Source organism: Halichoerus grypus, chromosome 4 (genome assembly GCF_964656455.1).
Source record: "Halichoerus grypus chromosome 4, mHalGry1.hap1.1, whole genome shotgun sequence".
NCBI lineage: Eukaryota > Metazoa > Chordata > Mammalia > Carnivora > Phocidae > Halichoerus > Halichoerus grypus.
Genome location: NC_135715.1, coordinates 193,882,965 through 193,896,937, shown reverse-complemented (window position 1 = coordinate 193,896,937; position 13,973 = coordinate 193,882,965). Strand labels below are relative to the sequence as shown.

Genomic DNA, 13,973 nt, shown 5'->3' with positions numbered 1-13,973 from the left:
TGTGTCATGATATCTTACTATGTTTTTATGTTTTATTTTTTTCTTAGTATGTTTATAATTTGTATTTGCCTAACATAATATTGAATATTTTTCATGTGCTTTGTATACTTTTTTTGGTGAAATATCTATTCATATATTTTGCTATTTTTTTCTTTGGATCATTGGTCTTACTGAGTAGTATGTATTCTTTACATATTCTGGATACAACTCCTTACCCAATATGTGATTTGCAAAAACTGTATTTCCCCAATTTCCCTAATTGGTGGCTCCCCCCCCCCAACCATTTCTTAATGCGTTTTGGGAAGGACATTTTTTTTATTTTTATAAAGTCTTATTCATCTGTTTTTCCTTGTCAGGTTGTGCTGTTGTCATCATTTCTAATAATATTTTGCCTAACCAGAGGTCAAGCAGATTTTCTCCTGTGTTTGCTTCAAGAACCTGTAAGGTTTTAGCCATTACATTCAGACCTATGTTTTGTTTTGAGTAAGTGTTGTGCATGGTGTTAGGTAATAGTCTAATTCAAATTTTCACATAGGGATTTCCAATTACACCAGCACCATTTGTTCAAAATACTAACCTTTCCATTGAACTGCCTTGGTACTTTCATCAAAAGTCAGCTGGCCATGTGTGTAATAGTAATTTCTGGATTCTGAATTCTGTTCCATTGATCTGCATGCCTATCCTTTTGCCAGTGCCACAGGCTTGATTATTGTACCTTTATAATAAGTACTGAAACTGGAAATGTAAGTCTTCCAACTTTGTTCTTGTTCAAATTTATTTGGCTGGTCTGGTACTTTTCATTTCCATTTAAATATCAGGATTGGCTTGCTAATTTCTACAAATTACCTGCTGAGGTTTTTCTAGGGATTGCATTGAATCTGTAGAATTGTCACCTCTGCAAGTTTGAGTATTCTGATCCGTGAAAATAAATAATTCTCTAATTACTTAGGTCTTCTTTAATTCTTCAGCAATGTTTATCACTCTCAGTGTACAAATATTATACCTTTTTTTCAATTTATTCCTGATTACTTTATCTCTGTTAAGCTATTATGAATGGAATTATTTTTTTTAATTTCAATTTTGGATTATTTATTTCTAGTATGTAGAAATATAACTGAGTTTTATATATTAATAATATTACCTGAGTACTTGACATACTGGTTTTTGAAGGTCTTTTTGGTTTGTTTTTATGTGTGGAGTTCTTGGAATATCCCACAAACAGAATTAAGGCATGTGTGAGTAAAAACAGTTTAATAGATTTGTTTTCCTTTCCCAATTGGATGGTTTATTCATTTTCTTTCCTTACTGACTTGCTGTAACTTCCAGGACTAGGTTGAAAAGCAGAGATAAGGAGACATCATGCCTTGTGCCTAATTTAGGGGGAAACAGTTCAGTCCTTCACCTTCAACTATGATGTTAGATGTGTGCAACTTGTGAGGCTGAAGATGGCCTTTTCTATTCCTGTTTTGTTGAGAATTTTTATTATGAATTGGTGTTGGATCTTGAAAAATGCTTTTTATCCATCTATCAAAATGATGCATGGTTCCTGTATCTTTTTTTATTACTTTCATTAGTGTTTTATAGTTTTTTCCTCATATAGGTCTTATACATAATTTCCTAGGTTTATATTTAAAGGCTTCACTTTTAGGGGTGCTAATGTAAATAGTAATATGAATTTAATTTTAAATTCCACTTGTTCATTGCTGGCATGTAGGAAATTTATTGACATTTGCATATTAACCTTGTGTCTTTTTTTTTTTTAAGATTTATTATTTATTTATTTGACAGAGAGAGAAAGTTAGGGAAAGCAGGAACATAAGCAGGGGGGAGTGGGAGAGGGAGAAGCAGGCTTCCCACCGGGCAGGGACCCCAATATGGGACTCGATCCGAGGACCCCGGGATCATGACCTGAGCCAAAGGTAGACACTTAACGACTGAGCCACCCAGGTGCCCCAGCCTTGTGTCTTTTAATCTTGCTAAAATTCTCCATTAGTGCCAGGAAGTTTTTGTCAATTCCTTCAGATTTCTACATAGATGGTGATGTCATCTCTGAATAGAGAGTTTTACTTTATTTCCCAATGTGTATAACTTCTATTTCTTTTTCTTGTCTTATTGCATTAGTTAGCACAATATGGAAAGCAGGGTTGAGAGGGATACCATGTCTTCCCATTCTTAGCAGGAAAGCCTCAGGTTTCTCACCATTAAGTATGATATTAGGTGTAGTTCTTTTGTAGATATCCTTTATCAAGCTGAGGATACTTCCTTCTATAGCTAGCTTGCTGAGAGTTTTTATCATGAATGGGTGTAGAATTTTGTCCAATGCTTTTGTCTGCATCTAGTAATATGATCATGTGATTTTTCTTCTTTACACTGTTGGTGTGACAGGTTACATTAGTTGATTTTGGGGGTGTTTTACCCACCTGGCATACCTGGGATAAATCCCACTTCGTTATAATATATAATTATTTTTATATATTATTGGATTGATTTGCTAATATTTTGTTGGAGATTTTTGCATCTATGTTCATGAGAAATATCAGTCCTTAGTTTTCTTTTCTTAGTTTTCTGGCCTCTTAGAGTGAGTTAGGAAGTATTCCCTATGCTTCTATCTGCTAGAAGAGAGAGAATTTCTCCCCTAAATGTTTTGAAAAATTTACCAGTGAACCCATCTGGGCCTGGTGTTTTAGTTTTGGAAAGTTACTGACTATTGACTCAAGTTATTTAATAGACATAAGTCTGTTCAGGTTTTCTACTTCTGGTGTGAGCTTTTGAAGACTGTATCTTTCTTTCTTTTTTCTTCTTTTTTTTTTATTTAAATTCAATTAGCCAACATATAGTACATCATTAGTTTTTGATATAATGTTCAATGATACATTAGTTGCATATAACATAAAGACTGTATCTTTCAAAGAATTGGTCCATTTCATATAGGTTCTGAAATTTGTGGACATAAAGTTGTTCATGTTATTCCTTTATTATATTTTTAGTGTCCATGAGGTCTGTGGTAATGCCTCCTCTTTCATTCTGATTTTAACAATTTGTATCCTTTTTTTTTATTAGCCTAGCTAGAAACATATCACTTTTATTGATCTTTTCACAGAACCAGCTTCTGATTCCATTGATTTTCTCTATTGATTTCTTGTTCTTTTAATTTTTTTAGTAGTCAGCATAGAATTTACAATAAACATTTACAACTAAACCAAATTCACTTTCAAATAACACTATACCAATTGATGGGTATTGTGAATATTTTGTAATAACAAAATATCCCTAATTCTTCCCTCCCATCTCTTGAATTATTGCTGTCATTCATTTCACTTATACATAAGCATATGTGTACATATACAAAATATAGATATAAACATACGTAATTGAACACATTGTTGATATTATTTTGAACAAAGTTATCTGCTAGATTAAGGAAAAGTTAGTTTTTATTTTACCTTCACTTATTCCTTCTCTGATGCTCTTCCTTTCTTCCTGACCTATATTATCCCTTTAGGAGCTTTTTTTAACATTTTCTATAAGGTAGACCTGAAACCAGGGGTGTCTCTGGAGACTACCCAGCCAGGGAGCATCTGCCACCAGCCCAGCTTTGGAGGTAAACTGCATCAGACTCTGAGTCCATCTCTCAAGTTTCTGTTTCTCTAACAATCTTCTCTATTTGTTGAGCCATTGTTCAACAAGAATTCCATAAATTCTTTAAACATGTGTAACCTTATATATAACCTAGTTATAATAGTTGTATTGAAATCTTTGTCAATAAAATCCAGCTTCTGGATCCCCATGGACACAGATTTCTTTAACTAGATCTTCCTGATTATGAGCTGCACTTTCTCATTTCTTGTGTGTCTTCAACTTTCTCAGATAATATATCAAAGCAACTTTGGATTCTTGTAGTCATCTGCCTGTACTGAGTCTGAAATCTGTTTCCTATGATAAGAAGCACTGGTGTTGCTGTATAATTTGTGTTGTGTTTGCTTTTTTGTTTCCTAATTTTTTGTTTTCTATTTGTAAACCATAGCTAGTGTTCAGCCAGTGATTGGCAGAGGTATGCTCATGCATCCCAAGCTGTGAGGGGTTCCAACTTTGCTGGCTGAAGTGTGTGCTTGCAGTTGGGGTGGTCTTCACATCTGCCCAAGACTTTACTTTCTACTGGCTCTGGTGGTCTCCATGCACAGCATAGTTTCACAACCAGCCCCCTTCAGTCTTCCTGTGCTTGAGCACAATCTTTCCAACAGACAGGGAGACATGGGAGCTCATCAAGAATGGGTGCTGTCTCACTTCCCACACTTTCTGTTAACATTGGACAGTCTGCTGCTGGTCAGTTACTTCAACCAGACACATCCTCAGGCATGCTGCCTGCTGGCCTTCCCATTTGCTGCTTGTATGGCCACGGCTAGGCCTGGGATCTTGCACTCCAAGTTAAGGGAGCCCACCTGACTGCAGAGCTTCAGGGTTGACCCCCCACCCCCACTCCTCGCAGCACTATGGATGAGCTGGGATGGGAGTAGGGCCAACAGGGACACCATATAATTCTGTTGTTCTCACACTTCGATTCTATTGTTCCATAGTTTCTTATAAGTAAATGTTTCTCAATTTGCTGTGTGGCTTTTGGTGGTTTCCAGGGCGTAGGGGTGGCTGTTCATGACTGTTCTGTCCAGTCTGATTCTCCACATTAGCAGTGGTCCTGCCAAGCCCCTCGCTGTGCCTTCCTGGGAAAAAGGGGCGTTTTAGTCTTGTTCCTACTTTCTAAATAACAAGAACAGCAGCAAAGAAAAATGAAAAAGAGCAATATTCAGGACACATGCTCTGATGGGCACATCTGGCATGAGCCCTTCTGAGGCTCTGCCCTGACATGAGCTCACTCTGTGTGGAAGAAGGCTGTCTCCACCCGTCAACTGCTGTAACCAACACCCCCGGGGTTCCTACAGTTCTGGAAGCCGAAGCCTGAGGTCAGGTGCTGGCAGGTTCGGGTCTGGTGAGGGCTCCAGCCTGGTTCTCAGACAGCTGACCGCTCACTGTGTCCCCACATGAGGAAAGACAACTCAGCCTCTGGGTCTCCTGTAAGGCACACCATCGCAGTGGGGCTGGGCATTCCAGCACAAGAATTTTGAGAGACCAACATTCAGTTCTCAGCAGAGGTGAGGTTATCTCCCTTTTATGGAAGAAGGTGGCTGAGTGTCACTCCTGTGACGTTATTACTTTTACTTCCAGTCCAGATTGCTACTTAATAAGCCTTAAACAAATGCTCAGTACTTATTCTGTTCCTACTGAGTTTAGACACTATTTACAATGTGACATTGTCATGGTAGGATACTTTATATCATGGAACCAAGCTAACTGGAACCAAGTACTGGATTGCAGTTTACAAACATGTATTTTTTAATCAAATTAAATTTTTTTCTTACAGCATTATTAAACTTGCATGCAAAATAGTTTGCATAGCATTCCACAAATCATCTCTATATCTGTGTCTGTGTGTGAGTAATGCTAGAGAAGACCTCATAATTATTCAGCGCAGAGCACTCATGTTATTCATATAAAGTCAGGTGGGTTGGGGATTTGGGGGCAATTTTTTAGTTAATTGCCAAAGATCAAATTTATGAGTAATGAAACTGGCACAGAACCTTAAGTCATTTGATGTCCAAAAAACTGATAACACGGGGATACCACTTACCCAGCCTCTCTTGCTTTATTTATATGAATAAGTGCCGTTCTCTTGGAGGTGAACCAGGCGACAACGTACATTTGCATTTGTTTCAAACTACTTAAGTGGGACTCTCCATACAGTCCTTACTGTTTAAACAGGGGAATTCTGTGCCTCTGGAGTAAGTGACAAAGCGCAGGGTTCCTGCGGAGCAGCTCATCAGATGTTTTCCCTGGCCGGGCCTTAGATTGCAGGCTCGGGTGGAAGTGCACAGCAGCGGCAGTAGAGAGGGTTTACACTGTGACCCTTTCAGGGAGGGTGTTGTTGTTGGAATGCTTTCAGTGCTCTCCATCCCAGGTGATTTATTTCATAGAATTGTGAGTGTTTTAAAGCAAAAAGAACCACGTCTGGCTCATTCCCTGAGACTGAGAGTTTCAGGCTTCAGTCTGCGATCCTGCCTTGTGCCGGGATCACTGTCCACCATGCTTCCCGGGTGGATGCAGGGAACAGCCCAGACATGCTTCACTCTGACCAGGCGGGTAGCAGGGTGAGGCGCCTGAAGGACGGCGGCTCTAGTACCCTGCTGGGGCATCCTCTCTGTCGGCGCCCGTTTGACCACTGGCTCCCCTGCAACGTGTGCGCAGGACCTGAGTTCGCAGGTCTGGGTGGGCTGGAGTTCTGCAGCTCTAACTCCTGTTGATGTTCTGCCCCGGATGCTCCCCCAGACCTGCTGAATCCGAGTCTCCAGACACTGGAGGCTGTCAGCAGCCTTCCCCAGGGGCGCACAGTGCCAAGGGATTCTCCTTTTCTCCAGCGAGAGTGATGAGAACAGTAAGCCAGCGGCCTCCCCAGCTTCCTGCCAGCCTTCCCTGCCAGCGCAGGGAACGTGTTAGGAACGTGTTAGGAACGTGTTAGGATCGTCGGGAAGCATGGGCCTTCGGGTGAGCACTCAGTGTGGAGCCCCCAGGGCCACGGGGGCGCTTCTGACCCTGAGGAGGCCAGATGGGGCTGCAGGGACTCTTCACCCAACGTGCTGACACTGTTCCCAGGATAAGAGCTGTAGCAGTTACATCAGAAGGCTTGTCAGTTGTGGTTCTCTTTCTAAAATGCAAGTTTAAATCTCCACCTAGAGGGGCGCCTGGGTGGCTCAGTCGTTAAGCGTCTGCCTTCGGCTCAGGTCATGATTCCAGGGTCCTGGGATCAAGCCCCGCATTGGGCTCCCAGCTGAGTGGGGACTCTGCTTCTCCCTCTCCCTCTGCCTGCCGCTCCCCCTGCTTGTGTTCCCCCTCTCTGTGTGTCTCTCTGTCAAATAAATAAATAAAATCTTAAAAAAATAAAAAATAATAAAAAATAAATAAATTTCCACCTAGAAAAGTACTAGACATTTGACTGGTTTTTTTTAAATAGTAGGATCTGGAGTGTTCTCTGCTGGCTGAGCTGGAGGCCTGTGTGAAGGGTCCAAATGTGCAGGCGACTGAGTCTGATGAGAGGCCCCATTCAAGTCTGGACTCTTCATTAGGATGACCACGGTGACCCCAGTCTGGACTCTGGTTAGGATGACCGCGGTGACCACAAGTCTGGACTCGTTAGAATGATTGTGGTGGCCACAAGAGTAGCATTCCTATTTGAAATTTTAATGTTAAATTAATGTTATTTTAATGGAGCTTTTATACAATAATTATATAATTAAATTACATTGTGCATTATTAAACAAAACCTAAGCAGGAAGTTGAAGGCCCCCCCTTGGAACGATTCCAATGGTTGGTAAAAACCACAAAACTGATAATAACAATGAGGCATTCCCATAAAACATATTTTCCTGTTTTTTGATGAACACAAGCACAATTTAAATCTTCATTTTCTTCACTAAGCTATTTTTCTTATTTAGCTAAAAGTGAATTATTTAGACTGTTATTGATATGGTTACTTTTAAAATGGAAAGTGAGTTGCAACCGTGTGCCTTGGTTCACACACGCCCACAGTGATGAGGGTCAGGGAGTGATGTCTTGACCACGAGCACCCACCCTCGACACACACGTGTGTGCACACATGCTCACACGTGTGACGCAGGTATGCATGTGCTCTCACACACGTGCGCGGGCACACATGCACACACAACACACAGACGTGTTCACATGCGTGCATGTGCGCGCACACCCTAGATGCACAGCTGTGTGCACACATGCTCACACGTGTGACACAGGTATGCGTGTGCTCTCACACGTGCGCAGGCACACCACAGGCACGTGTTCACACATGCACACGCAGACACACCCACACCGGCACACACGTTCTCACCAGGCTTCTGTCCGTACCAGGGGCACCCACTGAGCCCTCGGGGGGCCGCGTGCAGACAGAGCCTCCTTCCCGGGGGTTTGCTGTTTACAGACGGTGTCCCCGGACGTGTACCCCAACAGGCCTGCAGGGTCCCTGGGCCCCTTTGTCTTAGTCCCACAGATGCTTTCTGTCTGGGGTGCAGGCTGAAACACTGAGCATGAGGGCCCTGTCTTGTCCCCGCACCCCCACAGCAGGGCCGGGGCACCGGGAGGCTGTGCCAGAGCCGTGTGGGGACGTGGCACATCCCCTCACTCCCCGACCCGGCCCCTGAGCCCTCTGAGGACGCAGCACATCCCCTCGCCCCCCGACCTGGCCCCTGAGCCCTCTGAGGCCTCAGCATGTCCCCTTGCCCCCCCCCAACCCGGCCCCTGAGCCCTGTGAGGACGCAGCACATCCCCTCACCCCCCGACCCGGCCCCTGAGCCCTCTGAGGATGCAGCACATCCGCTCGCCCCCCGACCCGGCCCCTTGGTGCAAAATCACAGGGTTCGAGGAAGAGCATCTCTGAGGACTGCTGAGGTCGTGTGTAGAGTCCGCACTTCACATGTTTCCCTCGGCGTGTGTTCAGAGCCCACCTCCCACCTGAGTCCAGTGCCATGTGCACGGGGCGAGTGCCACACAGGCCAGGACAGGTGTGTCCTCCTCAGGGGCTACAAGCCCCCACCCCTGTTGGGCAGCGTGCAGAAGGTTCCAGATCCCCAACCTCCTGCTGAGGTGTTGGTTTGTCTGGGGGTGGAGAGAAGGGGGGTCGGGAAAGAGGAGAGAAGAGAAGCTATCCCAGGAGCGAGGGGACCCCACACATGCACTGAGGTTGCGCTCTCTTGCAGGGCTTTCCAGGGAACACCAACGCAGACAGTGTGGTGCACCACCCGCTGCAGCCGCCCGTGGAGGCCAGATACCTGCGCTTCCTCCCCTCCGCCTGGAACCCCGACGGCCGCATCGGGATGCGCGTGGAGGTGTACGGATGCCCATTCCGTAAGTGCAGGCGCAGCACGGGGCTCCGTCTGGGGATGTGGGGTCCTCGGCACAAGCTCAGAGACTGCTGGAGGCTTTTCTCAAATCCCTTAACAAGGACAATGGATTCTCCTTCCTATTGTTGTATAAACCCGAGATGAAGCCGTCAGGTTGTCTTACAGGGTCTTCTTACTGAGTGCTCCTCTCTCCCTTCCCTGTCTCTGCCTCTCTGTCTCTGTCTCTGTCCCTCTGTCTCTGCCTCTCTGTCCCTCTGTCTCTGTCTGTCTCCGTTCCTCTGTCTCTGTCTCTCTGTCCCTCTGTCTCTGTCTCTCTGTCTCTGTCCCTCTGTCTCTCTGTCTCCCTGTCTCTCTGTCCCTCTGTCTCTGCCTCTATGTGTCTCTGTCCCTCTGTCTCTGTCTCTCTATCTCCATCCCTCTGTCCCTGTCTCTCTGTCCCTCTGTCTCTCTGTCCTTCTGTCTCTCTGTCTCTGTCTCTTGTCCCTCTGTCTGTCTCTGTCCCTCTGTCTGTCTCTGGACACACAGTGATGTCACTAGCCCAAGGCTCCGGGGGCGGGGGGTGGGGGGGAGGGGCCTGCCTGTCCGCGACATTGAACAGGGGCCACCCGCCCACTTGCTGACATGTGACACTTGCCAGGACTTGCTCTGTAGGAGGGTTTGCCATGGAAAGTGGGTCTGCTGTCTGTGTCAGGAGGAGACGCTCAGGATGGCACAAAGGAGACCGTTGGGGTGGGCGTCAGCCCCTTGGCTCCAGGAGGCGGTGTGTGGCCGTGGGGTGTCAGGGAAGCGCCAGGGTCACCTGAGTGGGGGTCCAGCCCGTGGGCTGCGTGGACCGAGGGACCTCCTGTGCCGTCTTCATCCCAGCATTCCTCCCATTCCATCCTCACTGTGGATACCCAGACCACCAGGGCCTCCCTCGGTCAAGGAGCTTCACACTGGCTGCCTTGGGCCTTGTACCTCTTCCCCTTGGGGGTGGACCCTCTCTCCCAGAGGTGCAGCCACGGCCCTTCCAGTGGGACCAGCAGCAGCCCTGACGTCCACACAGCCCTGCTGCTGGGAGGGTCTGCATAAAAACGCAGCAGATAACCTGTCCCCGCCACTTGGAAAACAGCCTGGTGCGCTCTGCCTCAGGCGGGACACACGGTGTTTCCAGCACGAGCGACGCACGCGTGCCGCTCCGGTGCTGGAAAGCGCGGGCCCCTCAGCACGCTGCTCGGAGACGCGGACGTGCCCCTCGGCCCCCCTGCCCACGCGCCCCCCGTTCACTCGCCCCGGTCCCGCCTGCAGATCGCGGAGGAATCCCACCCGTGCCCGCCGCGCATCCCTCCGCGGCCACCATGTGCCGCGCTCCGGGACGGGCTGTGGTCGCTCTCGCACTCCCGGCTTCCACACCCCCAGCTTTGCAGTCGGGCCACGTGGGCCGTGGGCAGAGCCCGGCTTGTCCGTCTCCGTGGCACCCGAGCTGCTCCCTGCCCTGACGCACAGCCTTTTCTCTGCTTGCGGTTGGAAGCACCACACAGGAGCCCGCGGAGACCATGAGCTAGGACGGTGGGGCTCACCGCCCAGGGATGGGGAGGGGGCAGTGCAGGGAAAAGCACCGGGAGGACCCGCGGAGGCAGGGCTTTCTCTCCATGCGCTCGGCAGATTCTTGCTGCAGCTGGACCCGGCGGCCGAGGGCAGGCTGAGGATGGCTTTGTGGGCTGCACACTGGGCAGGAAGGGTCTTTCCCATGGGTTCCCAGGGCACAGCGTGGCCACCTCAAGGCTCCTTCCAAGGCGCATCGACATCCACGCGGACCTCCTCACTGCCTTCCGGGCCATGCTCCGGGACCCCTCATCTGCCTGAAGCTGGAGCCATCCCTCCAACCATCTCCAAGTGCTGTATGTTAGCCTGAGTTCTGTCTCTAGCAGGTGGATGCCCAGGTACCACCTCCAGGTGACCCAGGGCCGCCACACGCCCAGTCAGTGCCCGCCCCACGACCCCTCCTTCCCAGCGCACTCTGAATCCTCGTCATCCTTGGTTCTGACCCTGGTTTGGACCCGCTGCCAGGCTCCACCTAGATGGCCACAGCAGTCCTGAGGGCCTCTTGACGGGCACCATGTGGCCTTGGATACGGAGGAAGGAGCCTGCCCATGTCAAACCCAACAGACTCATCAACACACTGTCCCTGGTGCACAGGGACCCCAGGGATGCTCTTCGCTGCAGCCAGGTAGAGTCTGACCTGTCCTGCCCTTCCTCTGACCCACCTCTCTGTCTGAGCCCTGCCCACCCCAGGCAGCTTCAGAGGAAGTGGTTACTCCCCAGGCAGCCACCACCACTCTATTTTGGCTCTCTGAATGCATGAGGATGTCTGCAGTCACCACAGGACCTTTGCACAGACCGTCCCCATGCCTGCAACCCTCAGCCTTCATTCTTTCTTTGAGAACACATACTTTTCGAGGTATAACATACATGTGGGAAAGTACACGAATCTAAGTGCACAGTTCTAAGTCTTACAAGAGCCCCCTCATTCCCCTTCCTCCCCGGCACTCACCCTTCACCCTAATGCTGCACTATACCATGGGCTAGCATCACCTCTTTCTAGCTTTCTGCACAGAACACTCCTGGATGTGTCGCTGGTGCCTGGCTTCCTTCGCCCACCCTCCACTGCCATGCCCCAGAGTCTGGATCAGCTGCCATGTCTCCACCTCCATAACTTCCCTGCACACCCTGGCCAGGCTAGTGTCATGCTGACCTGCTCCCATGGCAACCGCTCTGTCCCCATGGCAACCGCACCATCCTAATGCCTGTGGTAACTGTTCATTAGTCTGTCAGTAGGATACATGGATAAAAAGCAAATGCACTGTCAGGCATGCAGCAAGCGGGCCACGAGGCCACCAGGAAAGGGTCTGCTCCTCATGCGCAGAGTCTGAGACCGGCTGAGTCTGACGTTGAGCATAGAGCAAACACCAAGGCTTCCAGGGGTTAGTGTTGTCTGGTTAAAGGCATATTGCTTGAGGGGGAAGGTGGGCAAGGCCATGCCATGCCCCTGAGGCAGGAATTAATCACAGCTGGGAGATCCTCTGAAAGTGAAGGTCCTTCGGGACGAGCCACCGGCGGACCTGCTGGCCAGCTCGGCGTCTGCTGTGAGCCGGCTCCCACTGAGGATGCGTTCAGAGGAAATCAAACAGTGCGGGAGGGAGAAATACCACCTCGACAAGAACACAGGAAAGCTGATGACGTCCTTACGTCACACGAAGGCTTCTGCATCAGATGTGGGTGCAAGCTGCCAAACGAAGCCAGGGTGTGAGGTCACCACCACACGCACACTGTGCTTTCTATCGGCAGCCTGGTCGAGCCCAGGCGTTACTACCACCGCTGGGAACAGCGGGAGCAAGCCGACTCCATGCAGAGCAATCTGGAAGTGGATGTGTGGGCCCCTTCCAGTTGACCACAGGCATCGTGATCCTTGTAGAGGACGGGATTAGTGCTCTGGCCACCCCAGAGCTGCCAGTGGACGCTCTGGCCAGGAGACTTGGAGTCATTCTCAACCACGTTACCCTACAGGAACCCTGGAAAGGGTTTCCTGGTTTCGGGACGCTCCATGAAAATGATTACATCTAAACACCATATGAGTTCCCTGGTGTGCTTGCCTAAGTGTGTGCATGTGCTAGTGTGGGCGCCTGTGTTTGTGTATGCGTGTGCTCACATGTTCCTGTGTTTGTGTACACACGTGCTCACATGTTCCTGTGTGCACACTCGTGTGCACATGTGTGCTCATATGCTCCTGTGCGTGTGCACACTCATGTGTGCCTGTGTTCGTGTACACATGTGCTCACATATTCCTTGTGTGTGCGCACTCGTGTGCACCTGTGTTCGTGTACACATGTGCTCACATGTTCCGTGCGTGTGCACACTCGTGTGCGCCTGTGTTCGTGTACACATGTGCTCACATGCTCCTGTGCGTGTGCACACTTGTGTGCGCCTGTGTTTGTATACACATGTGCTCACATGTTCCTTGTGTGTGCACACTCACGTGTGCCTGTGTTCGTGTACACATGTGCTCACATGTTCCGTGCGTGTGCACACTCGTGTGCGCCTGTGTTCGTGTACACATGTGCTCACATGCTCCTGTGCGTGTGCACACTTGTGTGCGCCTGTGTTTGTGTACACATGTGCTCACATGTTCCTTGTGTGTGCACACTCACGTGTGCCTGTGTTCGTGTACACATGTGCTACATGTTCCTTGCGTGTGCACACTCGTGTGCGCCTGTGTTCGTGTACACATGTGCTCACATGCTCCTGTGCATCTGTACACTCGTGTGCACCTGTGTTCGTGTACACGTGTGCTCACATGTTCCGTGCGTGTGCACACTCGTGTGCGCCTGTGTTTGTGTACACATGTGCTACATGTTCTTTGCGTGTGCACACTCGTGTGCGCCTGTGTTCGTGTACACATGTGCTCACATGCTCCTGTGCATCTGTACACTCGTGTGCGCCTGTGTTCGTGTACACGTGTGCTCACATGTTCCGTGCGTGTGCACACTCGTGTGCGCCTGTGTTCGTGTACACGTGTGCTCACATGTTCCGTGCGTGTGCACACTCGTGTGCGCCTGTGTTCGTGTACACGTGTGCTCACATGTTCCTTGCGTGTGCACACTCGTGTGTGCTGTGTTCGTGTACACATGTGCTCACATGTTTCCTTCTTTGATTTTCTGTTACAGTAGAGCTTCTGTGCCAGAAAGCCCCGTGTGTGCTACAGCATGGCCGTCCAGAAAGGACACGGAGGGCGGGCACTGGGACTGGCCATGTCTGTTATAAGGAGCCACCCCAGCCAGCAGCATCCAAGACAGTGGGGGCAGGGGGGTGGTCCGTGGGCGCTGGGTCATGGGTGGGGGTCTTTGGATGGGGTCTGCAAGTGCTGGCTCACGGGCCCTGGGTCATGGGTGGGAGTCTGTGGGCTCCTGAGCAAGGCTGGCAGAGAAGTCTGTGCCCTCACGCAAGGACAGGGAAAACGCACAAGTACTGTTGGAATGT

General features: G+C 49.1%; 1 protein-coding gene across 1 annotated transcript in view; it reads left to right on the top strand.

Annotated features, from left to right (window-relative positions):
• LOC118529503 (contactin-associated protein-like 4) overlaps positions 1-13,973 on the top strand; it is a 144,486-nt gene that overhangs the window by 71,589 nt on the left and 58,924 nt on the right. The window contains exon 4 of the mRNA XM_078070040.1: positions 8,814-8,961. Coding sequence (XP_077926166.1) covers positions 8,814-8,961 — 148 coding nt within the window. The remainder of the gene's footprint in view (positions 1-8,813; positions 8,962-13,973) is intronic.